The following is a 26,316-nucleotide window of genomic DNA, read 5'->3' as shown; positions in this document are numbered from 1 at the left end:
TGTCCATTTTATGGAACGATAGTGAGTGACCTCTTCAGTCAGGCCAGTCTATGTGGTGAGGGTCACAGCAGAGAATAAGAACATAAGAGAAGCCATGTTGGGTCAGGCCAATGGCCCATCCAGTCCAACACTCCATGTTACACAGTGGCCAAAACCTAGGAGGTCTGACAGCAGGGCCAGAACTCCAGAAGCCCTCCCACTGTTGCCCCCAAGCCCCAAGAATACAGAGCAGCTCTGCCCCAGACATAGAGGAATTTCACATTACCCTTTTTAACCCGTTTTGAAGCCGTTTTTGATCCGTCATGGAGTAAACCGGTATAGGGCTGCCATTTCACACATGGCTTTCCCCTTCTGGTAAAGACCTAGATCTGAAGCGGTTTGCCATTTCAGTCTTCCCCGCTTTTTCCCTGCCGTTTTTTGCCCATGCGGGTGATTTCCAGCTTTTTTTTTTTTTTACATTCGCTTTAGAGCGCTATAGCACTATAACAAAACACTCCAGGCATTTCAATGGGGTTGATATAATGCTGTTGCGATGGGGTTGATATAATGCTGCTGATATAATGCTATAAAGCGAACGTTAAAAAAAAGCCAGAGATGGCCCACGCGGGTGGAAAACGGCGGGAAAAAGCGCATCAGAATTGGGAGAGGAAACTGAAGACTACTTGGAAGCGGTTGACAGGTAAAACGCTTCAGCCCCGTTTCCTAAACGGGACAGAAGCGTTTGTGTCTGAAATTACAAATATATTCTGGTAGGGAACCGGTTCTAAAACAGTTCTGTCTGAAATTACAGACCAGAAACCATTTGGGAACCGTTCCTCTTCCGGATTATATCGTCTGTCTGAAATTCCTCAGTGTGTTTCATCTATACCTTGTGTCTAATAGCCACTGCTGGACCTCTGCTCCATATGTTGATCCAGTCCATTCTTGAAGCTGTCTATGCTTGTGGCCGCTGCCACTTCCTGCAGCAGTAAATTCCATGTGTTCATTACTCTTTGGATGAGGAAGTACTTTCCTTTATCTGTTCTAAGCTCACTGCTCATTAATTTCATTGAGTGCCCATGAGTTCTTGTACTGTGAGAAAGGGGGGAAAGAACTTCTTTCTCTGCCCTCTCTATTCCTTCTCTGTCACTGCAGTGAAGATTTGGATTTTCTGGCCATTGATTAGGGGACTCTTTGGTGTGAGAGAGGGTGGCTAATATTTTTGGCTGACAATAAGGCACCAGCTTTTATTTGTTTTAATAAAAAAATGTTCTCTGCCCTTGGATCAAACCATCCTCAAGGCAGTTTATAGATGGGAAATAAAATCTACCATTTTGAACTTGGATTTGTGTGTGTGTATAAAGTGGTGTCAAGATACACAGCTGATTTACGGTGGGTTTCAAGGCAAGGGAGCAGCAGAGGTGGTTTGCCATTGCCTTCCTCTGCAGTCTTCCTTGGTGGTGGTCTCCCTCCCTGCTTAGCTTCCATGATCTGGCAAGATCACGCTACTCTGTGCTGCCTTCCCTTTTCAAGGTCTTTGACTAAAAGGAGGTAACTCCACAGCAATGAGGCTGCAGTGGGCAGTGTCTTCTGGGGTTGTGTAATTCTGCATTGGGGTTAACAATCCCATTGCATCTGAGACACAACAAAACAAACAACCTTTATTGGCATAACAACCGAGTTATAATCGGGGGAGGGGGGGACAGTCTGAACAATCAAGGCCCTGCCTGCTGATACATTGCTCGCCTCCTAGATGCAAGGTACACAAATTTGGCCACAGTTTCAATCACCATTTGGTTCTGAGTAGATAATAAAAAAATAATTTTACATTCATCAGATTCCCCTGATTGCTCTCTCAACAAGGGATCAATAAGTGTGGAACATATAGCAAGATAATAAGTAAAAGTAAAGGTTTCACTTGCTCAAAGGCCAGTCGAATCGAACTCTTGGGTTGCAGTGCTCATCTCCGTTTCCAAGCCGAAGAGCCAGCGCTGTCCAAAGACATTTCCGTTGTCATGTGGCCAGCATGACTAAACGCCGAGGCGCACGGAATGCTGTTACCTTCCCACTGAAGTGGTATCTATTTATCTACTTGCAATTTCTTGCTTTCGAACTGATAGGTTGGCAGAAGCTGGGACCAGAGACGGGAGCTCACTCTGTCATGCAGCACTCGGGTCTTGAACTGCTGAACTAACGACCTTCCGGTCTGCAGTTCATCGTCTTAACCACTTGAGCTACTGCAGCCCTCTGCAGATAATAAGTACAGTGCAAAAAACCGTTCAGGGCTCTCTATGTCCTGCGGATTACATGTGCATAGCCTGTTAGTGTATGGTATTTTATGAAATCTCTCGTAGAGAACCGTGGAGGGTACCACATTGAAACGGGCTAATGAATAAGTTCTGCAGTAGTGTGCGACTGTTAAATAGGTGAAATACTCTGCCATATACCCATAGGGTAAAATCCCCAAGCCCGAGAGTGAACATATACCTTTAGCAAGGCTCCTAAGATCCTGCACTGAGACGCAGTAGAATTACCCTTCTGTGCCAGAGGCCAGTTGGAAAGATGCAGGACCAAAACAGTAGATTGTTCTCTCCTCGTGGGAGGGTGCTAACTGTGGACTCACCAGACCAGCAGTCTTTCAGACAACCTACAGATAGTTCTCCTGGGAGTGCAACTTTGGGAATTGTTTGGAAAATTTGGGAGCACATGAGTGGCTGGTGTTCTCTTGGTTGTAGACGTGGGAGAGCTATTTAAGTTAGAACGGTTTAAAACAGAGAACAAAGGGGCAGGAAGATTTGGCTTGTGACAAATTCAGTTTGAAGAATCAGCGGAAGGCTTCTCGTTGAGCTGTAAAAGGGAGACAAGCCCATGTAACATGGTGAATGTTCTTGGACACTAGAGTTCAAATCCCTAAGCAGTGTTGGTTTTCTTGGAAATTTTGAATCAGAAAAATAATAATCCTAAATGGATTTGGGATCTGATTCAGCTTGTTTGGCTTTAGTAAACAGTGTACAATGTTTGGTGTAGTGGTTAAGTGCGCGGACCCTAATCTGGGAGAACCGGGTTTGATTCCCCACTCCTCCACTTGCACCTGCTGGATGACCTTGGGCAAGCCATAGTTCTGTTAGAGCTGTCCTTGAAACAGCAGTTCTCTCAGAGCTCTCTCGGCCCCACCTACCTCACAGGGTGTCTGTTGTGGGGAGGGGAAGGGAAAGGAGGTTGTAAGCTGCTCTGAGACTCCCTTGGGTAGTGAAGGGCGGGGTATAAATCCAATCTTATCTTCTTAATTTTATGTGCTGTTTAAATACCTCAAAAGCACCCGCCCTCCCCCATTCGCCCAAAGTAGTCGTTTTTATTTATTTATTGGAATTTCAGATGCCGCCTCTCCAGAACCCTGCTTGAGCCAGCTTACAAGTAAACCCCCCCATCTATATATCTAATAGCCAAGTGGCCCCCTCCGTGCGGATCGCTATATCCGCACTTCGGGGGCACTTGGGGGGCAGGGAGATTTTCCTGCACACTTGGGGCAGTCCCCAGGTGTGCAGAAAAATCTAAAAAGTTGAAAAAAATATACGGGGGATACTTAAATCTCCCAAAATGTAAAAGCGTTCTATGCGCATGTGCAGAGAACGCTCTGGCCATTGAGGGGGAGGCTCAACAGGCCCGGTGGCTCCCAGCTGCTCGGGCCTCACCTCCGGTGCTGGGGAGGGAGCGGGAGAAGTCTCTGCATGCCCGCGCGACTCGCCGCTGGTGTGGGGAGGCGAGGGAGAAGGATTGGCGGGCCCGGCAGCTGGGAGTCGCGGGGGGGGGTGGGGGGGGAGAAGGATTGGTGGGCTCGGGCCTCGCTGTCTGTGCAGGGGGGGCAGGGGAGAAGGCTCACCTGTGGCTTCTTCCTCCTCCTCCTCCACATGTAGCTTCTCCCCTCCCCACCCGCGAGTATTGCGGGTCCCGGCTTCTTGTGAAGTCCTAAAACATAATAAGTTGTCATTATGTATAGATGAAGTGATTAGAAGATGACAATTTAGGCAGCTGTTTTTAATGTGTGTGTAATAGCTTAATCCATAGCGTTCTTGGTCATAGTCGCCTGGAAAAAATTAATTGGGCAGTTTCTAAGTAATAATGAGGAGGCAGGTTATCTGTTCATTGTATTACTGCGGGAGCCATCATAAGGAGGACTACTCAGAAGCAAGTCTCTTTTGTTGTTCAGTGGGGCTTACTTCAGGAAGGAGTTCCTTGAGATTGTAGCCTGTTTTTACAAAACACTTTAAGTATTCAGAAAAAGAAAACTTTCTGTGGGGAAAAAAAATCCATTACAGGCCAAAAAAAATCTTTTTAAAAAAAAAAAAAACCCATTCCCTGCCCCCCCCCCCCCCCAAGTTATTATTTTTCAGGAAGGAAGGTGGTTGGGTGACCTTGAGCCAGGCCCTCTCATGTTTCTCAGTGATATGGTAAATAGGTCTGGGCTATACCCCTTCAAAGTTGGGGGGGGGCTTGCATAACTAAATGTTCCCCTATCACTCATGCTTTCCATATGAATGGACAACCAATGGACTGAGGCATTTTCGTTGATTTGTGAGTGAGTTTTCTAGGTAGAATGTTTTTCATTTTTGTTCACTTCATTCATGCTCAGCTTTTCTCCCCAGTAGGGATTCAAAGCAACTTCCATCGTTCTTCTCTCCTCCATTTTATCCTCATAGTAACCCTGTGAGGTAGGTTAGTCAGAGAGCGAGAGTGACTGGCTCAAGGTCCCACAGGAAGCTGCCATGGCAGAGTGGGTTATTTGTACCAGGGTTTCCCAGATCCTAGGACTATGGTGGCTCAGTGGTTAAGATGCTGAACTGCAGACCGGAAGGTCGGTAGTTCAGCAGTTCAAGACCCGAGCGCTCCTGTCTCTGGCCCCAGCTCCTGCCAACCTAGCAATTCGAAAGCAAGAAATTGCAAGTAGATAAATAGGTTCCACTTCGGTGGGAAGGTAACAGTGTTCCATGTGTCTAGTCATGCCGGCCACATAACCACAGAAATGTCTTTGGACAGCGCTGGCTCTTTGCCTTGGAAACGGAGATGAGCACTGCACCCTTGAGTCGGATTCAACTGGCTTTCGAGCAAGGGAAACCTTTACTTCCTAGATCCTAGTCTAACACTAATTAGGAACACAAGAAGAGCCCTGCTGGATCAGACCAGTAGTCCATCTCGTCCAGCCTCCTGTCTCACACTGTGGCCAACCAGTTCCTCTGGGCCAACAACAGGGCTTAGAGGCTGAGGCCTTCCCTGATGTTGCCTCTTGGCACTGGGTTTCAGCAGTTAACTGCCTCTGAAGGTGGAGGTTCTCCTCAGTCACCATGGCTAGTAGCCACTGATAGCCTTACCCTCCAGGATTGTTATGTACGCGGACTGCCACCAGGGGTCTGCGGCTTAAGCAGGAGCTTGGTCCCAAACACAATAGGGACCCAGGATCCTAGTCCACCGGGAGTCCACCAATAGCACCCTTGGTGGGATATTCAAACCCTCCAATGGGGACAGAGGTGTGACGGGTGGAGTGTATATAGTTGGCCTTGCTTGGCCGTTTTGTGTGTCTTGTTGTGAAATACAATAAACGCGTCTGAACGCATGTCGTGGTCTGAGTTCTCCATGCGTCGAACCCAGTACTTTTCAAGGAATCTATCTAATCCCCTTTTAAAGCTGTTTATCCCTGTGGCCCTCACTACATCCTCTGGCAGCAAATTTGGAGCTACGGGCCTGCTCTGTGTAAAGAAGCATTTCCTTTTGTCTGTCCTGAATCTACTACCCATCAGCTTCATTGGATGCCCTCAAATTATAGTATTTTGGGAGAGGGAGGAAAGTGTTTTCTTTGTCCGCTCTCTCCACCCCATGCATAATTTTATAAACCTTTATCACGTCCCCCCTCAGTCTAAACTGAAAAGTCCCAGACTCTTCAGCCTTTCCTCACAGGGAAAGCACTACAACCCCCTAATCGTCTTGGTCTCTGTCCTCTGTACTTTTTCTAGCTCTGTGATGTCTTTCTGAGATGTGGTAACCAGAACTGTACACAGTATTCCACTTGAGGCCGCACCATAGATCTATACAGGGGCATTACAATATTGGCTGCTTAATTTTCTTTCTGTCTGTCTGTCTGTCTGTATTTTTTTATTTTAGATTTTAAGGGGATACAGAAAGAGAAAAGGGAATAGGGAAAAACTCATGGGAAGTATAATTACCAAAAACACCATGTAAGGGCAATTTTACAGATATTGAGGACATTCCTTGATCAGAATACAAGTGTATATAAAAGTATATGGCATAATAGCTTAACAAATATCTAACACGATATATATGGCGTAATGGTGTAAGAATATAACTTAAAAATATATGTGACATAATAACTTAAAAGTTCAGTATAATGGCTTACTCGATATATTCTACCATTTTTTCATACTATATGATCATTTTTATCTTATCTATTATATGGTATAACATAAATAACCTCATAGAAATTTTTATAAAATTTTCACACAACAGTTTGTTATAGTAACGGCCGTCTTATTTTCAGTCCCTTTCCTAATAATCCCTAACCTAGACTTTGCCTTTTTCACTGTTGCAGTGCACTGGGCTGACACTTTCATCGAGCTATCCACTATGACCCTGAGATCTTTTCCCCTCTCAGTCTCAGCAAGTTCAAACCTCATTAGCCTGTACTTGAAGCCGGGATTTTTTTTATCCCAATGTGCATCACATTACACTTACCAACACTGAACTTCAAATGATATTCAATTGAACTTCAGTTGATATACTATGCTGCCTCTCGGTGATAATGGAGGAGCATTCAGTCACATGAGCTCTCACCTGAAGTGGTACAGTCCAAGTGCACATTCACCACCTTAGTCAGAGCTAGGATTAATGTTTCAGGCATGAGTCATACATATAGGGGGATACGAGAGCTGTCGAGGTAGCATGGATGGAGAGCCAACCTGGTGTTGTGGTTAGAATGTTGAGCTAGGATAATTCCCCATTGCTCAGAATAATAATAATATTACTTTCAATTTATTAATTGCTTTCCCCAGTGGGCTCAAAGCGATTTACAGTTACACATTTTTTTAGACAGGGGACTAACAATGTTCATAGGGGACAGGGAAGACAACATATATTCATTTAATTGCACACGCTGTCACTGGCTTGGCTCAGTCATTTTCCGAACGGCTGCTTGTCGACCAGAACGTCTTGCAAATAGAAAACAAACAGACAGAGAGGGTAAAAACCATTATTGCTGCTCAACTATACTTGCAGTACTGAATGCTACAGTCAGATGTACCAGCTCATTCTCATGCATTCGCCTCCCTCACAAGGATGGCTGTTAGGATAAAATGGGGGGGGGCCTTGCGGGGTGGGAATGACCATGTATCCCAGGATCCTCTTGGAGACCGTTGATTCTTCTAGTATGTAACTTGATTGCCGCCATGAGAACTGACAGCTTGCTAGGCTTTTAGCTTTCTAGCCTGAACATTGGGAATTTGATGAACGTACGCGTTTCTGACAGCTGAGGTAAACTTTCTTGGATTAAAGATGAAGGCACGCGTCACTTGTTGCTGAAAAAAGCTTATTTTTCAAGAGTGCAATAATTACCCTCTGTCAAGAGTGTGCCGGAGCGGAATTAGTAGTTGTGGATGTATTTAACATACATCTATGCCAGCTGCCAGTATTTGAGGCAGCCTGCGCGTTAAGGCAAAACGGAATATCTCTTCCCCCCCCCCCAGTCTGTGTTCATTTGACAGTCAAGGGGGCAATCTAAAGCTAGAACTGATGGCAGAATAGATAGCCTGAGGCCTGGTGTTGGACTCCTGCACCACCTCAGAGCAATGTTCCCTCTAAGCTGTGGAGTCTTGTGAGGAAAAATTCTACTTTGTGAGCTGCTGGCATTAAAAGTTGTGAGCGAGCGATTTGGCTGCTGCGTAAATTGGTTTGCTCTGGAGCCCTCCTTCCTGAGCTAAGGCAAAAAATGTGTGAGCTGGAGGCTAAAAAACTGAGAGGTAGCTCAACACTAACTCAGCTTAGAGGGAACACTGCCTCAGAGTACAGTGGCGGTGGGGGCGTGTGTCATGGTTTCGAATGCGTCCCACTACAAAGCTGCAACAAGGTGTGCTTTTCTGTGCTGAGGCTGCTTCTTTCTGTGCTTCCCCCCCCCCTGCCCTTTCTGTTTTGCAGGGAGAGAATTTTGTTTCTAAATGCAAGGAAATACCTGGAGATTTTGGGGGTGGAGGCTGAGGAGGGTGGGGTTTAGGGGCGGGAGGGACTTCAGTGGGGTATAATGCCACAGAATGCACCTTCCAAAGTGGCCATTTTCTTCAGATGAACTGATCTCTGTTGCCTGGAGGTCAGTTGTAATAGTGGGAGTTCTCCAGCCACCACCTGGAGGTTGGCAAGCCTACTCATGGAAGAGAATGAGATGGGGATGTGTTCCCTTCAAAAGAGCTTTCAGGTCAGTTTAAGAAAATTCCCTTTCATGAAAGGTTATATATATCATATTATTTTTGACTGTCAATTTTACTCATTCTTACGCAAAGAATTGTTGTTATCTTTATTTCCTCCTAATTATAGTTCCAATAGGGAAAATGTTATCCAAAACCTACTAAAGGATTTTAATCTGAATATTACAGCTGTAGTGGCCAAGTTTCTTGCCGAAGTAGTCAAAGATAGATCTATTCTAGTAAAGGATTGATTCATATTGCTTATAATGTCTTATATATCCATGCCGTGTTATTGTACATGTATGTATCTTACTGCTATGCCATTAAGGGTATTTGACTTTGACTTTGAGATGGGAATGAGGGGGGGCTGGAATGGACCACACCACTTATGATTGCAGGCAGTGAGGTTTCAGTTGTGAACATGCACTCATCCATGCAGGTAACTTTTCACCTGTTGCTGTTGCCCCACTGAAATCCAGCCTGAGGCTGATGAGGAATCTGGGCATGTTTGAGGTGTATTGGACGTGGTCTTCCAGAGGTGAGGAATTCCGCTCCTTGCATTTTCTTACTCACAGGTTCCCCTCTCTGTCTTGTTGTTGTTGTTGCAGAAAACCGAGATTGATGCGAACGCAAAGTGCCTTTTCTCCCGTTGTTTTTGGACCCCTCTTCACAGGTAAGTGTCAAACTCTTGTCTCCCCACCCACCCCACAGCTCTTATGGTTTTACGAATGCTTATGTGTGTGATGCTGTTCAATTATTACTTTATTTACTTTACTTTATTTCAAGCTGTTTGTTGTGCTTCAAATAACTTGTATTAGTGTGTTTGTGGGTAAGAAGGCTTTTAAGGGGGAAAATATTATTTAGACTGGTAACTTTTGGAGACTTTTTATCTGCAGTGCTGGGTGTAAGGGAAATCTCTTTCCCGTACATGTACCTGCTTGGTCCTGAAAGTGAGCAAAACTTATCCACTGTGAGAGAGGCTGGCTATAAATGGAGTTAATAATTGTTGATAATAAGAATAAATAGAAGTAAAACTATTGGTATGTCAGGACCTTTGTAGAATACCAGTGGTTGTTCTTGGGTGTCCTTAAAAGCCCAGATCACTGATAAGCTAGAAACATCCATAACTAACTTTGGACTGCTTTGGAGCATCGTTTCTTTTGTTTTTTTCACTTGGCGCTCAGGAATATTTTGGTACTTTCTCAGCACAGACCCAAGCAGCATTATATCTTTCTCAAGTCCTCAGCAGAGATACGGTGCTTAGAATTGTACTGTCTGGGTTGCAATGCATTATTTGAAAATATATGTGAGAGTATGCATGGAATTGCTTCTCTCGCATACGGAGGAGTATGTATGCAGCATGAAGATATAAACTTTTCATCCTTCCCATATTTAGAAGAAGAAGAAGAGAAGAAATTGGATTTCTATCCCGCCCTTCACTACCCAAAGGAGTCTCAGAGCGGCTTACAAACTCCTTTCCCTTCCCCTTCCCACAACAGACACACTGTGAGGTAGGCGGGGCTGAGAGAGCTCTGGCAGAAACTGCTCTTTTTCAAGAACAGCTGTGCCAGAACTATGGCTTGCCCAAGGTCATCCAGCAGGTGCAAGTGGAGGAGTGGGGAATCAAACCCGGTTCTCCCAGATTAGAGTCAGCGCGCTTAACCACTACACCAAACTGGCTTTAGTCTGGGGGTGGGTGGGAATAAGAGGGCATTCAGTGCTAAGTACAATAGAACAAAGTTTGGGTCCAGTGGCACCTTTAAGACTAACAAAGTTTAATTTTGGGTATAAGCTTTCATGTGTGTTGGTCTTAAAGGTGCCACTAGACTCAAACTTTGTTCTGTTGCTTCAGACCAACATGGATACCATCTGAATACTGAATACAATGTTAGCCTAGGGATGTTGGCTCCACGGGGGGTCTCTACTGGCTTAATCATTTGGGGGGGATGAATGTGGGTTAATTAAAACAAATATTGCAAGGTTCACTGATTACATGGATTAATAACCTGTAGGTTTGTGCATTTCCTTAGCCGAGGGGCTTCAGTGCTTGGCGGACTTTGTGTGCATGATGAGCTTATAAAGCTGTCCTTCTAGTGAGTAGGACCAATTTGGTAGAGTCAAATAGCTGTTCTCCAGACTTGTAAAGTGGGGAGCTGAAAGCCTTTAATGGGAAATGCCGAAGACTGATCTTTGGACTTACTGCTGAGGTGCAGCCTCATGTTGCTCTTGGGTTTGGTGTTTAATTTTTATCTTTTTTTTTTTTTAAACCCTTTCTGGAAGTTATGCCCACCTGCCTTTTGGCTGTGAGTGGTAGCCAGCTATTGCTCAAGGTTACTCCTATATCCATCTTTTACCTACTTGGGACCTTCTGCACAAGCTGGAGGAATGGGGTCCTGCTCCATCCTGACATGGATGTCTTTTACCTATGGGACTTGGCATGTAGGACACAAAGCAACAGTAGAGATGTGAAGGACTGGGAGTCAAAACCTGGAAAAAGTCTTGTATGTAGCCCCCCCCCCCCCGAAAGTTTTAGATTTTTTTGGGGGGGGGAATTGGGTGTGCCTAGGAAAGTAGTTTTTTGAAATGAGTGAAATACTTTTGAAGACCAGTTTTATTCACACAGAATGTGATCTAAGAACTACGTGGAATGGAGATGTTTATGTACTGCAAATGGTACAATCGTCTAGCCTAGGCTATGGTTGATGCATTTTATGTTCTTAAAGCAGTAAAAATCTAGGTTTAATAAGAAAATAACATTGGGGGGGGGGAAACGGCAAACTTCCGTTCCCCCTCCATCTCATGGCTTCAAAATTTTTACGTATCTAAGCAAGAGGCTGAAGTTATTCCCTCCCCCAAAGTCTCCTCCATATGCCTGGGGGTTAATGTGTCCTGTCTGAAGCAATGCAAAGAGCATCCCTTCTGGTCACCCACCAATTTTTTTAAAAAATCTATTTTCTGTGTACAGGGAAGTAATTCTGCATTTTTGGATGCTAGCAGCAGCCTAGCAATCATATTTGTGGAGTCAAGGTTTGCTACTTAATCAAAGGGACGAGAGACAGGCTGCAGCTAGTTCGGTGCAGAGGGAAAGGCCCTCTGCACATTTTCAGAGGCACTCTCCACTTATTCATATCCCAGAACCTAGCCTTTTATATTGAAAGCAAATTCTGGGGTGGTGTCCTCAGAGCAGTTAAAGCCCTGCTTGTGTGTAAGATGGTGGAGATGCCAGAGCAGGGTGTTATGGGTTGTTAGGAATACAACAGGTTGTGTTATAGGAGCCGCAGGTAAACCTTTCTAACCATGCTTTCCTGAGCAGGATTGTAGCCTTTTAAGCCAGTCAACTTGGGAGTAACTGCTCAGGGTTACAGTGTTATTGGAGCCAGCTTCTGTTTCAAAGGAACTAAAGTTTGCAGGCTGCCGCCCTCTGTTTCACCCTTGACATGACTGTGTATTGGCTGTGTTTTGCCAATACGCAGGAAATCTAAATCAGACTATATGCCCTCCAGTTAATTTCACAGCCAAGTTTCCGATGAATATGCGGCCAAACCCCATGGTGGTTGTGGAGGGTGTGTGTGTTGGGGGTGGAGGGTGGAGATAGCTGCAGCTACATTCCATGATAAGAGAGCGATAGATTTCTGGTTTTATTTTTTTACTGCCTTTTGCTATCAATCTTCTCTTGTTCTGTGGGATATAATCTCTCTGCCTATGATATTGTCTGGGGCAAGTATTGGAAGCTAGAGCCCACATTTCAATCCCCTTATTTCCTTGACAGCAATTCTGTGTTCTTTGCATGTGTTATAATAAACCTAACTTCTTGGTTAAATAAAACTCTTTGTATTCTGATGATGGTGGGGAGGAAGATTCTTCCTAATTTTTTTCACTCCTTCATCCTTTCAACCAGCTTAATGGGCTGTGGATGCATGTATATTTTAGTATAGTGTGGATTCCTATTAGGAGACCCCTGTATAGGTTTTTGTACATTGTATTTCATCGGAAGCATTGGCACTTGCTGTTTTGTATAATTGTAAAGTCAGCTGCAGGAGGGTGTGGGATAGATGAATGCTGACCCTCTCAGAGAACTGATATAGCTAGCAATTGGAAACTGGCAATGTGCCAGCCCTGTTACTCCTCTCAACCAAAGCAACCATTCCTCCCTGTTAATATGTAAGAGCCCCACTGTTGCATCGTGGCGGCATTTTAAAATCCGAAAGAGGATTCCATTTTTTAAAAAATTAAAAGCTAGAGAGAAAGGGACTTCTTTGTGTAGGGAGTCCAGGCATGATGAAGGGCTCCTCCCTTTGAGCTTGGTGTTAATAATCCTAAACGGTAGAACTATGGAGAGAGTGGACAAAGAATTTTTTTTCTCCCTCTCCCAAAATACTAGAACTTGCGGTCACCCAGTGAAACTGATGGGCAGTAGGTTTCAGGACAGACAAAAGGAAATACTTCTTTACACATACGCATTCATTGCCAGAGGATGTAATGATGGCCATAGGAATAAACAGCTTTAAAAGGGGATTTGATAGATTCCTGGAGGATAAGTCTATCAATGGCTATTAGCCATGGTGATTGAGGGGAACCTCCACATTCAGAGGTGGTGAACCTCTGAATCCCAGAGCCAGGGGGCAACATCAGGGGAAGACCTCGGCATCTGTGCCCTGTTGTTGGCCCTCCAGAGGAACTGCTTGGCCACTGTGTGAGACAGGATGCTGGACTAGATGGACAAATGGTCTGATCCAGCAGGGTTCTTCTTATGTTCTTAATCTAAGTTACCTAATGACCTGGGAGTGTGCCCCTGTTCAGACGGGAATAAGGACTCTTGCTTCTCAGTTGACCTGTGACCAGTTTGGGACATTTCAGTGCAGTTCTGATTCTAGACAACACTTTCCCAGTGTGTCTGGGCATATTCTTGACCTGCATAGGCCAGGCTAGCCCGATCTGGTCAAAACACAGAAGCTAAGCAGGTCAGTATTTGGACGGGAGACCACCAAGGAAGTCCAGGGTTGCTACGCAGAGGCAGGCAATGGCAAACCAACTCTCAACATCTCTCGCCTTGGAAAGCCTATGGGGTTTCCATAAATCTGCTGCGGTTTGATAGCAAAAAATGGTGCAATCGTCATAAGTTGACCGATGAACAGTGTAATGAGACAGAATGAGAGAACAAAGTGAACGACAAACTAAGGCAACATTGTACTGTAAATAAATACAGCGAGTAGATTACCAGGTGTCATGATCCTGGGCCTCTAATGGTGCGGCCTTCAGGCTCTAGAGAGGCCTAGTGGCTCCAGGGAAGCCTGTATTAGAGTGACTACAGGGCCTACCTTTCCCAGGTTCCCTCTGGACCCTGTGACTGGCTAACAGGAGATTTGGAGAGGAAATTTATACCAGTAGAAGAGTAGAGGGTGGTGCCTGGGAAGAGGGAATAAAAGGCCTTGCCCAAAGTGGGAGGGAGTTCTCTCTCAGGGAGCAGAGCTGGTGTGAAGCTGCTGCAGAAAGAGGGATCCCTCATCCAAAAGGGGCGAGTCAGTCTGAGACCAGGAACCTAGAGAAGGCTAGGACTGCATAGTCGGACGCGTCAGGATTTCTTATTTTGCTGGTTTACCTAACTTTACTGTGCTCATTTTTCCTACATGTTTTTGAACTACAGTTGTTAATAAATCTCTTTAATAAAAATAGTTCGTTGCTCTTCCCGGGTCCCCACTCCTCATTTGGTCACGTATAAAGGGAAACATACTGGGAAAGGAGTGTATAAAGGGGTAGGGTGGGTGCTCCGGGCCCTCCCGAGGAGACCCATACCAGAGTGGTGGCAGCCATTAGGGAAACTTTCTAGCCACTGCCCATGACACCAGATATGAGATGGTACACTCAGACTTGTCTGTATTTATTGTAGGGCTGTCTTTCGGTTATGCTCCTGCAGAGTGCAGGGGGTTGGACTAGATGACCCGCAAGGTCTCTTCCAACTCTAACATTCTATGATTCTGCGATGAGTAGTCATTCTGTGGCAGGGGAAATGGCCCACTGAATAGAAAAAGACATTACATGATCCTGGGCAGGGTTGCCAGGTCTTAAGAGTTTTTCCTCAAACAATAGAGCACACACACACAACCCCCGTGAATGACGTCACTTCCAGGTGACTTCATTGTGCCGGGCATGTTGACACGGACAGGGCACTTTGGGGGGTGCGGTTCCCCCCACCGGCCGGATCGGGGGTGGCGGATTGGGCCCCCCGAAAGTGGGCAACCCCCCGCCCCCGTTGGGGGAATGGCAGCCCTAATCCTAGGACTGGTCTGGTGGTGTGGACAGTGCTGTCAAGTTGCACCTGACTTCTGGCACCCCCTGGTGGGGTTTTCAGGAAAGAGGCGTTCAGAGGTGGTTTGCCATTGCTTGCATCTGCATAGCAGCCCTGGTATTCCTTGGCCATCTCACACCCAAATACTAACCAGGGCCGACCCTGCTTAGCTACCAAGATCTGATGAGATTGGGCTAGCCTGAGCCATCCAGGTTTAGGGTTCCTCGGACTGAGCTTCCTCTGTAACTGGGGGTGGGGGGAGAGATGAAGTTCTGGCATAATGAGCTCCTTGCAGTACTCTAGAGCGATGTCTGTTCTGAGGTCTTTGTCCCTCTGCACTTTTCCAGGTGAGACAGTGTCACTGGTGGATGTGGACATCTCTCAGCGTGGTCTGACGTCCCCGCACCCGCCCACGCCACCGCCACCTCCACGGCGAAGCCTCAGCCTTTTGGGTACTGCCTGCTCGCTTTGTCTTCCAATATCTTTTTTTCTGGAGTTGTTTCCCAGGGGAAAATTTGTCAGCCTCTTTTTTTGGTCCGCTGTTCTTTTGGTCTGCTGCTTTGTGGTGATCCCTTTCTTTCAGAGAGTGCCTTTTTTGTTCAGTAGCCCTTGTATGGTTTTGTCCCAACAACCTCCTGGGAAGCAGAAACCTTGTGTGTCTTTTGTGCTAAGGACTCTGCCCCCTCCTTCCCCTTTCCTTCTCCCCCCCCTGGCCCAACTCTAGTGAGAAGGGGGTTTAACTTTTAAACCCCTTCCCCTTTCCTTCCCCCCCCCCCCCAAGTCTCTCCTTCACAACTCAAAGTCTGATCCAAGAAGTTAAGTTCTACAGTCTTGCACAAGCTGTAAATGGCATCTTTGTGTTGACGTTCCACTTCTGTTACTCATGAGTAAGGCATTGTACAGGACTCTGAAGCCTCTTTCTTTTCACCACTGGCCATCTTGCTTTGGTTTTCTGACTTACCGTTGTGGTGGCAGGCCAGCCACAAGACCTGGGCAGTTTCCTTTTAACCGCCCCCTCCCCCCAAAAAATGACAGCTTGTGTCCTGACTTGATGATCTGTACAGACTTGGGAACAAGCTTGTATATCAGGGGTCCCCAACATGGTGCCCATGGGCGCCCAGGTGTCAACCAGCACCTTTCTTGGAACTCACCAAGTACTTTTCAGAAAGTGGGCAGGGCTAGGTGGGGCTTTTGCCCAGCAAGGCTTCCGATTGGCTATTGGAGATGTGATTGGCTTTGCGGATTTTTGAAAAGGTTCCTTTGGGCAGCAGCTGCCACCACAGCATAAGGATCTTCACTGTGTGGCCGGAAGTAAGCTGCGGCAGCCATTTTGTGGCTGTGCCCATCGTGCTGTGTCAGAAGTCCAAAGGTGTCTGCAAGTTCAAAAAGGTTGGGGACCCCTGATGTACAGAAAAGCATGGAGCTGCCCTTGGCAGACAGTTGGTTCATTTAGCTTCTCTTGGGTGGAAGTCCACTTGTGAAAAATGAAGGAAGGTCTGACCACCCAGAAAAGCTTTGTTGGGGATCATGGGGGTGTGTGTGCATTGACAGAAGCTATGTGGAAGAGGAGCCGTATTGAGGAGACTTGGGCAAGGTGGAGCAAAATACAGTGTTGGGATCCCATCTGTTGTTACAGTATTCTGCTAGGTGCAGCTGCCTTTTGTGCATCCTATGCTGGCCCGTAGCAATGGTGGGGCTATTGGGGGCTCTGCCCCCTTCCTTAAAGGCCCGCCCCCGGCTTCTTCCCAAAAGCATTTAAACGGATCCTTTAAATACTTTTGAGAAGAAGCGGAGGGGTGGTGCATGCCCCTCTCCCTCCCTCCCGCAAGATTTAAAGGGCCCTCCCTGCTGATCAGCTGAAGAGCCCTTTAAATTTTGCAGGAACGGAGGGAGAGGGAAGAGTGGCACCCCTCCTTCGTTATGGCAAATAAAGGCAGCCCTGCCAGAAAAATCTTTGCCCCACAAGCCACAGAATCCTAGCTACGGGCCTGATCTTGTGTACCACTGATGCAAATTCATTCATACATTTGACATACAGTTGCCCTGAGCATGAGCCGTTGCTCTGACAAAAGGGTCGGACAGCATGAAACACACTTACATTTCATTTCTGCGCTGGGAATGCAAGCGCTTCCTGTACACTCTTGAGCTTTCCTGGCATCTGTTGGTGGCATGGTCCCTTTTCTCTCCCCTTAACTAGAGATGCCAGGTGCTGGAGAAGGAAAAAAGATCTTAGGGGGTAGGTGTAGGGTAGACCACGCTGAACTATATCAGTGGCCCTCAGCTAGGGCTGCCCGCTCCAGGTTAGGAAATACCTGGAGACTGGGAGAGGGTGCCTGTGGAGGGCAGAGTTTCCAGCAGGGTATATTGACATAGTCTGCCCTCCAAAGCAGCAGTTTTCGCAGGGGGACTGATATCTGTTGCCAGGAGACCACTTTGAGACTGGCAACCGTGCCTTCAGTGCATATTGTCAGGGACCTCAGGTGGGCTGTACATCCCCTTGTTGAGCCATGAGGTCCTATAGAACTGCTTTTTTTTGTGGGGGTGCTTTTTGGAAGGATCTGGTGCTTCTGCCCATGCACAGAAAGCGAGGATGTAACATTTCCTTGCTTCTTAGCACAAATGCGGAGAGGAGGAGTGAAACAACTAGGCAAGGTCATTCAGCAGTGGGAATGTTTCCTGTAACCCAAGCAGGTTTGGAGGCCCCACCCCCTCCCTGTCACATGACAGAGTCCAATGGCTTCCTGCTCCTAGGTCAAAGCTCAGTGGGTCCCAAGCTATCACCTGGGATAGCAGTTGGGTCTCGATAGGATGAAGAGGACTGAACTAGAGAAACCAGCGTTCTGATTCTGAAGGCAGCTTTAGGAGTCCAAAGGCAGAGAGAACCCAATGCCAGCTTGCTTCTCGCTCTGGCAACTTTCCCTCTTTCTGAACCTCTCCTTTTTTGTTTTTTTCTAGACGATATCAGTGGGACACTGCCTACTTCTGTCTTGGTGGGTCCGATGGGGTCGTCATCTCTCCAGTCTTTCCCTCTTCCGCCGCCACCTCCGCCACACGCCCCTGGTCAGTTGAGCTTCGATCCTCAGGGCTTCCCAAGTTTCTGCTGTGAATTTGCCCCATAGCTGGCCTTTTATTTAAGTCTTGGGTTTTTGGAGCTCAAGGTGATACGCACGAACATGGACTGATTTTAAAAAGAGAAAAATTCCAGTGGTTTGCGTACACACCACTTCCTTCTGCATTTTGTGGTCACGCTTGGGTTCTCGTACAGTGTTTTTTTTCCCCAGGAGGGCACATATCTTTTGGAAATCCCAGTGGGACATATGCAGAAATCTATTGCACTCTCCCCCAAACCCTTGCAAGGGTCCCTCATGGTTTACACCTGTCGTTCTCTGATAGAAGTTGGTGATTTCCTCTTGACTGTATGAGATGTGCTTATGGAACTGCAACTATTGATGTGGGAACGAAAAACTCTGTGCGTGTGTGTAGGTTTTTAGGGAAGGCCATTTTAAATTGAAACTGATTAATAAGAAGCTACTAAGGTGTGCTATTTTCAGATAAATTATGCACCCGAGGTTCAGATCAAATAGACTGTATTGACTGTATAGTATTAGACTGTCCTATATTTTCAGATTTAAGATCAAATTTAATTCTCCCATTACTTGGAGCTGGCTTTGATTCCCTGGATGAGAAAATGTCTTGGCTATTTAAGAGATGTAGAAAACCAAGTTACCGTCCAGGTGGCCAATTATTGGGCAGCAGTTATATGCACGATATTTAAAGAGCCACCTGCCTGGTTTGTTTGACCCGATTGTGTGCTTCTGTTCTTGACAATGGGTAATTGGGTTGGATTGGACAGGAAATTGCAACAGATGGGGTTGAGGCATATGATCCAGACATGGGCAAACTAGTTTGTTTTTAAACCGAAGTTGCTGTTGTGGGAAAGGTTGCTTTTGATTGCCATGAGTTGGACTCATTTGGGGGTGGAGAGCAGTTCAGACAGTCTGCAAATGCTGAGCTGTAGGTCATAACCACCTCAAAGGGCAGGGCAACTTTCCCACCCCCTCAGCTTTGTCTCTGCAGCCACAAACTGATGTGCCGATGTTCCGGGGTCTGTGGAAGGAAAAAAGATATGTGCGTGCAGCCCAAATCTGTCCAGGGTTGGTGGCGTCTAACCTATGAAGCTCCTGGCCTCATGATGCTTCCTGATAACCTTGGCCTAAAAACCCTCTTCCAGATGTGGCTGATTTGCAGTGTTGCTCTTTGGTCTGGTAGAGGATCTATCAGACTTATTTTAACTATCCAGTGGTTTTTCTGCCCTCCAGAATACTTATTTTTCATCCATTGTTTTTTTCTTTGAAACCCACAGTTTAACCAAACTCTGCTCATGCACAGAAATAAAAGTTCAGTGGAAGAGAGAGATCAGTACATACATTGCTCCTCCAGCCACTGGGCAAACTGAACTATCTGTCTCCTCTGATTCACTTTGGCTTTTCTCCTTCTAGGACTGTCTAAGAATTTACGTTTAGGTTCTGTTTCCCCCTTCCCTATCTCAGTTTCTGCTTCTCTACCTCTGTGGCTCTGTTTCTTCTCCCTAATAAAACTTAGCACCACTCTCTCCCTATCCTTTGAGAGTTGGTGTTGTGGCTTTACCCCATGCCGTGTTCATCTTCTCTGTTCCCTGAGTTATTGAGCTATGATCTGTACAGCTACAGGGAGAGATGTTCCTGGGGTGAAATCCAGCTTATGGAATGTCCTACCCAGAGAAATCCACCAAAAGACCTTTTGAACTTTGCCAGCAGCAGTTAAAACCTGTCATTTCCTTTTTTTTATTAAACAAAGAAGAGATAAACAAGAACAGTACATTTGTGATACACTACTTTCTCAGATGCTGCTGGTTTGACATATTTATAGAGCTACCATTATCAACAATAAGACAATAAGTATATCAATCTTACAATTATAACAGATCTATCTGTTGAAACCTGTCATTTCCTGACTAGTGATCCCTGTGGACTTTTAATTCCCCTCCCCCCCCCCCCCAGCCAGTTGGTTTTAATACCTTGCACTTGTGTTAATTGCTGTGAGTGTAATTAAGCCTCAGCTGCTCTCAGTATTACATCCGTTCTGGGACATTTTGTTGTTGTTGTTCAGTCGCACAGTTGAGTCCAAATCTTCGCGACCCCATGGACCAGATCACGCCAGGCCTTCCTGTCTTCCGCCGTCCTCTGACGTTTGCTCAATTTCATGTTCGTTGCATCGGTGACACTGTCTAACCATCTCATCCTTTGCCGTCCCCGTCTTCCTGGAATATCTGAAGAACATTTGGAATCCTGAGTTTCCGGATTTCACTGCAGGATCTCTTCATCAGTAACTACCTTATAGTTTATCTTGCAACAAAAAAAGTTAGCTCCAAGCACTTGTCGTTTCTTTTTTCATGGTCACTCCCTGCAGGACTGTGTGTCTCTTACCTCCTTCCTTCTCCTCCTTGCAGATGCGTTTCCCCGGATCATCCCGATCCGAGCGTCCGAAGCAGTGCACAGCCAGCCCGCACAGCACCTTCAGTGCCCGCTCTACCGTCCTGACTCGAGCAGTTTTGCAGCTAGCTTACGAGAGCTAGAAAAAGTAAGGGCCTCTTTAAAAAAAAAAAAAAAGTTCAGTGGAGGGGCTTCTGCTGTAATCCTCAGGTGGGGAGAAGGGGGGTGTATGTGTGTAGTGAGAATAGAGGACAGGGGGCTTGCCCAGTGCCTGTCGTGGCTAGTGGAGCCGATGTCTGCCCCTGTTGCTTTTTTAAAAAATTGCTGTCCTGGATTCCTTCTTTTGCAGAATGTTATAAACCATGATGTTCGTTTGCAAGTAAAAAGGGGGCTGGTGAAAAGGATGCTAAATAAGTTGTCATGAAACTTGGTTAGCCAGATAAAGTTTCTCTGAAAATAAGCGCACCTTATTTAGAAGTTTTAAACAAAAAGGCGCGTGCGCGTATAAGGGTTCCAGCAGCGGCTTTGCCACCTGCTACTGAACTGGCCTAGCTATGGAAGGCTTAGTAAAACAGCACAAGAGACTTCTTGCCTATCGCTCCAAACCAAGGGAGGCTTGTTATCTACATCATAATTCCCTGTGAGCAATGCTCCCTCTAAGCTGTGGAGTCTTGTGAGCAAAAAGTCTACTTTGTAAGCTACTGGCATTAAAGTTGTGAGCGAACGATTTGGCTGCTGCATAAATTAGTTTGCTCTGGAGCCATCCTTCCTGAGCTAAGACAAAAATGTGTGAGCCAGAGGCTAAAAAACTGTGAGTTAGCTCACACTAACTCATCTTAGAGGGAACACTGCCTGTGAGTATGGAATTTGCTTTAAAAATATCAACCTGGCTTCCTGTGTTATGTCTCCATAGTTAGGTGAGCTTGGCAGAATGTAGACTTTCCCTCTAGATTGGTGAATTGGTGGCAAAAACTATGTTCCTAAAAATGGTACTGCTGCTTGTTCTAGCCATTGAAGGTATCCTGTGGCAGTGAGTTCCACTGGCTAACTGTGCACTTTATGCAAAGGCTAGCTGGCTTTTGCTTCTCTTTTGAATAAAATTTCTCCCATATTTTTTTTTTTTAAACAGTGTGGTTGGTACTGGGGACCTATGAACTGGGAGGATGCCGAAATGAAGCTCAAAGGGAAACCTGATGGATCCTTCCTGGTCCGTGACAGCTCTGATCCTCGGTACATTCTGAGCCTCAGCTTTCGATCGCAGGGTATTACCCATCACACCAGAATGGAACACTACAGAGGTGAGCCTGAGGAACTGGAGGAAGGGCACGGACATCCTCCTGGGTAGCTGAGAAAGTGAGTTGCCCAGGGGCCACTCCAGTGAGTCCATGCTGGAGGCGGGACTCCCAAGAAGGGTCCCGTGCTGACTGTCACGATTTTGTAGGCCTTTTCTACGTGGACATCGTGTTCAAGCAAGATTCTTTCTCCCCCCACCCCCACCCCCTCTGCTTGGTTTGTTGTGGACAGGAACCTTCAGTCTTTGGTGCCACCCCAAGTTTGAAGACCGCTGCCAGTCCGTGGTGGAGTTCATCAAACGGGCTATCATGCACTCCAAGAACGGGAAGTTTCTGTACTTCTTGCGCTCCCGGGTTCCAGGTGCGTGCACACATTCTAGCACTTGATTGTTCTTTTATGAGGCATATTTTAAGGCATCTTGAAACTTGGGAGCAAGGTGGGAGATAAATGTTTCCAGTCAACAATTAAGCAAATGGAAAAGTGTTTAACTGAACTTCAGAAGAGTTTTTTAAAAAATCATCATGGACTGAACCCAGCCAGATTTATTTTTGGTTCCGTCTCACCCAATTCCCTTCCATACTACCTGCCCCCTATCCCACGTGCCTTTTGTCTGTGCTGGTCCCATGATCCCTAGCTTAGTCTTTTTTGGAGGTCAAAGGAGGGGGGCTCCTTCCTTTGTTTGCCAGTAGAAAAGCTAGTTGATAACCATCTTCAAGTACCCGAGGGGCTTTCACCTCTTTGAATATCCTCCAGACCCCCAAGTAGGGATCAGTCACCAGAGGTCGCCATGACTTCCAGGTGCATGCACACACACACACACACACGCACATATGAAAAAATACGCAACCCCCCCAGATGGCCATCGGACAGCAATGCTGATTCTGTGAACTTAGGCAGATCATGAGAGGGAGGGCAGGAAGGGATGAGTCAGGGCTTAGTTCTCATCTGAGAGCAGTGCTGATTCTATGAACTTAGATCATGAGAAGGAGGGCATCAGTGCTTAGTTCTCATGGCCCTTTCTTACGCACCCAGGGAAATGCTGATCATCACTTTGGGGTCAGGAAGCATTTTTTCTCCAGGCCAGTTGGGCCAGAGATCCTGGAGGTTTTTTTGTCATCTTCTGAGCATGGAACAGGGATCACTGGGGGTGTTTGGGGGAGAGGTAGTTGTGAATCTCCTCCCTTGTGCAGAGGGTTGGACTAGATGACCCTGGAGTTCCCTTCCAACTGTATGATTCTATCCAGCCCCATATACTAGCATATTATTTCCATAAATTAGTCATCTACAGTCCATATATCTGTATTGTATACAAATCTATACCTTTTTGACGCACATATAATTTGTGATTTTGTTGTAACTGTCCATATAATTATTTGTTTCTAAACTTCCAAATCATCCACATGGAGAAGCAGTAACTTCCGAAACATCTCTGTATCTTGTAACAGATGCGTCTCAAAATGGGGTTTTTTTGTTCTAGTGGTTCAAACATGGGTCCCCCAGTTCCTAGTCTGACCCTCTAACCACTACACCAGCTCTCATCTGTTTCTAGCACTTACCTTGATCTTGAGGAGAAGATCTCTGAGTAGCTGCTGTCGCACTTTCCTCCATGTTCACTTTCTTTCTTTTTTCAATTTACAGGTCTCCCTCCAACTCCCGTCCAGCTTCTCTATCCAGTCTCTAGGTTCAGCAATGTTAAATCGCTACAGCACCTCTGTCGTTTCCGGATAAGGCAGCTGGTCCGCATCGACCACATTCCAGAACTCCCGCTCCCAAAGTAGGCCCCATTTTTGTTCATTGTTTATCAGCAGGTGGCGCTGTTGCTTTCTCCCATCTCCACTCCCTGCTAGTTCCCAGCATTCTATCAAAGCCAGCCATATCCAAGCTGAGGGGGAACTAAACCTTTCTCTTCTTCCCGAATTTGGAGTCTTCAGTAGCAAGTTCATCCCCCCCCCCTTAATTTGTGCACCTCTTTGGTTTCTCCCATACGAAGGGATGAATATTTCTTCTGTGGGGTGCAGTGACAATCTGTAGCAGAACAAAAGAGCCAAAGTCCAGGAGCACCTTAAAGACTAACAAAATTTGTGGCAGGGTTGGAGCTTTCCTGAGTCACTGCTCAGTTCCTCAGAAACTTCTTGATCAGTAGCAAATTTGTGTTAGAGCATACCACTGCGAGAAGGATAGAACCAGTCATCTTTTGTCTGACACAGAGTGGTCTAGCACAAGGGTGTCAAAGGGGGCGCAATGGATCTTCGTGCATAGAGCATTGTGAGAGTCCCTGCACCTTATGCCAGATGTCTTGCCAGACACAAGCCCTCTTAATATGATGGCAATTCTGTGTCGTGGATTCATGGCTGCTGTGAATGTCTTTGCGTGTGCAGTGGCAATGGAGCATCCATGAGAACATTTCCTATGCACCTTCCAGAGGGCTTTTTGCCAGTTTTTCTTAAAGGCAATGCTCGTTATATTGCCACAGCATAATGCTATAGCGCTATAGCAAATATATGTAGCATTGCTATAGCATTATGCTATGGCAGTTTTTTTTAAGCCGGCAAAAGGCTTTCTGGTGACGCGGCAAGAAAATAGCAGCTGTGAGGGGATGATAGTAAAACGGTGCCAGCAAAATGGTGCCAGCATGAATGGAGGGTTGGAAAATGCCCGTCTTGCCACCCAGGCTGCATGCTCACTTGCTTGGACTGTTATTTCTGGAAGGATCAAGCCAAAGCAGGAGAGAAAGCAGGAAGTGGATAACTGGAGGACACCACTGTGTGGATTCTCTGTAAAACACTGCTCCGGTTTGGAAGTCAAGGTAGAGCAAAGAAGCTGTGTGGATGCACCGTGATTGACCTAGCATCTGGCTACTAGTCTTTGGGAAATAACTTCCATTTGGGGCCTGGTCATGCCTTAACAAATCCTCCTGGCCTTTTCCCGTCCACCCAGGCCTCTGATCTCGTACATCCGCAAGTTCTACTACTACGACCCCCAAGAGGAGGTGTACCTTTCGCTGAAGGAGGCGCAGCTCGTTTCCAAACAGAAGCAAGAACTGGAGTCTTCGACGTAGCGAGGGGCCCCCAACCACCTTGCCGTTGGCACCAATGGTAACCACCATTGTTCCATGTACACGACAGCTGTCCCTGTTGTCTGATAACCCACCTAAATCTGTTTCATTTTTAATTTTATTTTTCAGATTTATATTCCTCCCTCCCCGCAAGTGGGCTCGGGGCGGATAAGGCCATTCGGCAGTACAATATAAACACCTTAATAATCAGATTACAACAGTTAAGAACAATAATTTAAAACAGATTGCACTATTTGTTGGTGCCCACTGTTTGTTTCCTTTTTAAGAAGATATATGGGAAACCTTCTGAAAGCTTATCCTTTTTTAGTTTTAAAGGTGCTTGCATGCTCTGTGGGTGGGTTCTTTCATTCCTACCCCACCCCACCCCCGATCTCTAGAAGAGATCTACGCAAGGGTATGGTGGTGCAGGCCACGTGCATGTAAATGCATGAACTGGAACGCAGGGTCTTCACCACATGTCCTGAGTGTGTTTTGAGTTGAATCCGTTCTCTTAAGAACAGTTCTTAACCAGTTCTTGTAAGTATGTCTGTCTTGAGCTGGGGTTGAAAAGAAAAGGGCAACACTGTGGTCAGGCACCTTTCTTGGAAAAATCCGGTTTAAAGTCAGGGGTGGTTCCACACTCATCAAATGTAGTGCGGTTAGCATTGTTTGCCCGTTGCAGTTACAAAGGGAGTTCCAGAGGGCATCACTGTCAATTTGCTGTTCCGTTTTTTCTTCCTGTCATGGTCTCTGTTATTTCTTATCTTTTCGGAGCTGTCTTGTTGCATTTATTTGTTCTTGCTTTTGTGTGAACTAGGAGCATGATCTCTGTGGGGGGCGGAGAGTCATGTTACGTTTTTATCGTGTTCTATGGCTGACATGTGTCGGGGCGTCAGAAAATAGTTCTGGGGATCAGCTTCCCAGCAGCTGGCTGCAGTTGCTGTTTTTAACAGAACCAGTGTGGTGTAGTGGTTAAGAGTGGTGGACTCTAATCTGGAGAATCAGGTTTGATTCCCCACTCCTCCCCCACATGAGGCCTGCTGGGTGACCTCGGGCCAGTTCCAGTTCTCTCTGAACTCTCTCAGCCTCACCTGCCTCACAAGGTGCCTGTTGCGGGGAGAGGAAGATGATTGTAAGCCGCTTTGAGACTCCTTAAGGTATAGAAAAGCGGGGTATAAAAAACTACTCTTCTTCATCATTAAACTATTTGCTATTACACCATTGTGAATTGCTTCCACTACTGATGATGATCTTGTGGGACGTCTGGTTTTAAAATATGGATATAACGCAAACCAAGGAGGTAGAGGGCTTGCTGAGCTTTCAAGCGGAGGATTCTGCCTTCAGGGCCAGGTTTCACATTTCGCCTCCTAGAAATGCACAGGCTTTGCTACTGTCTCCTTCATTTTGCAAAACTCCCCCCCCAAAAAAGGTGTTTTTGTATTCAGTGGCCTAAACTCCTCTTGCTTTGTGTGTGTTTGCTCCCCAGAACTAGGAATTCGGTCACCGATGTCCTGCCATAATGGAAGCTGCACAGCAAAGCGGTCCTGGCATTTTGCTTTCTGGCTGTCTCTGGGCCTCCGGAGAGACAGAGCGAATCCGGGGCTCAACAACAGCTGTGCACAGAAGAATGGGAGCCGTGACCCCCACCCCACCCCGTCCCTCAGTTGGGTTCCATAAGGATGTTGGAATCCGATGAAACTGGATTACAGAAAGCTCTTGCAAGGATGGCGAATGTCACAATATTTTTCTTGTCAGATTTCTATTTTTTTGGTG

At 46.3% G+C, this 26,316-nt stretch overlaps 1 protein-coding gene across 1 annotated transcript in view; it reads left to right on the top strand.

The window, feature by feature from the left end:
- The window catches only part of SOCS7 (suppressor of cytokine signaling 7), a 32,442-nt gene extending 6,351 nt beyond the window's left edge, over positions 1-26,091 (top strand). The window contains exons 3-11 of the mRNA XM_015412428.1: positions 9,047-9,111; positions 15,072-15,176; positions 17,680-17,784; positions 20,213-20,343; positions 21,325-21,493; positions 21,720-21,848; positions 23,127-23,262; positions 24,426-24,583; positions 26,030-26,091. Of these exons, the coding sequence (XP_015267914.1) occupies positions 9,047-9,111; positions 15,072-15,176; positions 17,680-17,784; positions 20,213-20,343; positions 21,325-21,493; positions 21,720-21,848; positions 23,127-23,262; positions 24,426-24,546 (961 nt within the window). The 3' untranslated portion in view covers positions 24,547-24,583; positions 26,030-26,091. The remainder of the gene's footprint in view (positions 1-9,046; positions 9,112-15,071; positions 15,177-17,679; positions 17,785-20,212; positions 20,344-21,324; positions 21,494-21,719; positions 21,849-23,126; positions 23,263-24,425; positions 24,584-26,029) is intronic.
- The last annotated feature ends 225 nt before the right edge of the window (positions 26,092-26,316 follow it).

Source organism: Gekko japonicus, unplaced genomic scaffold (genome assembly GCF_001447785.1).
Source record: "Gekko japonicus isolate JY-2015 unplaced genomic scaffold, Gekko_japonicus_V1.1 scaffold8, whole genome shotgun sequence".
NCBI lineage: Eukaryota > Metazoa > Chordata > Lepidosauria > Squamata > Gekkonidae > Gekko > Gekko japonicus.
This window is presented reverse-complemented; position numbering and strand designations above follow the sequence as displayed.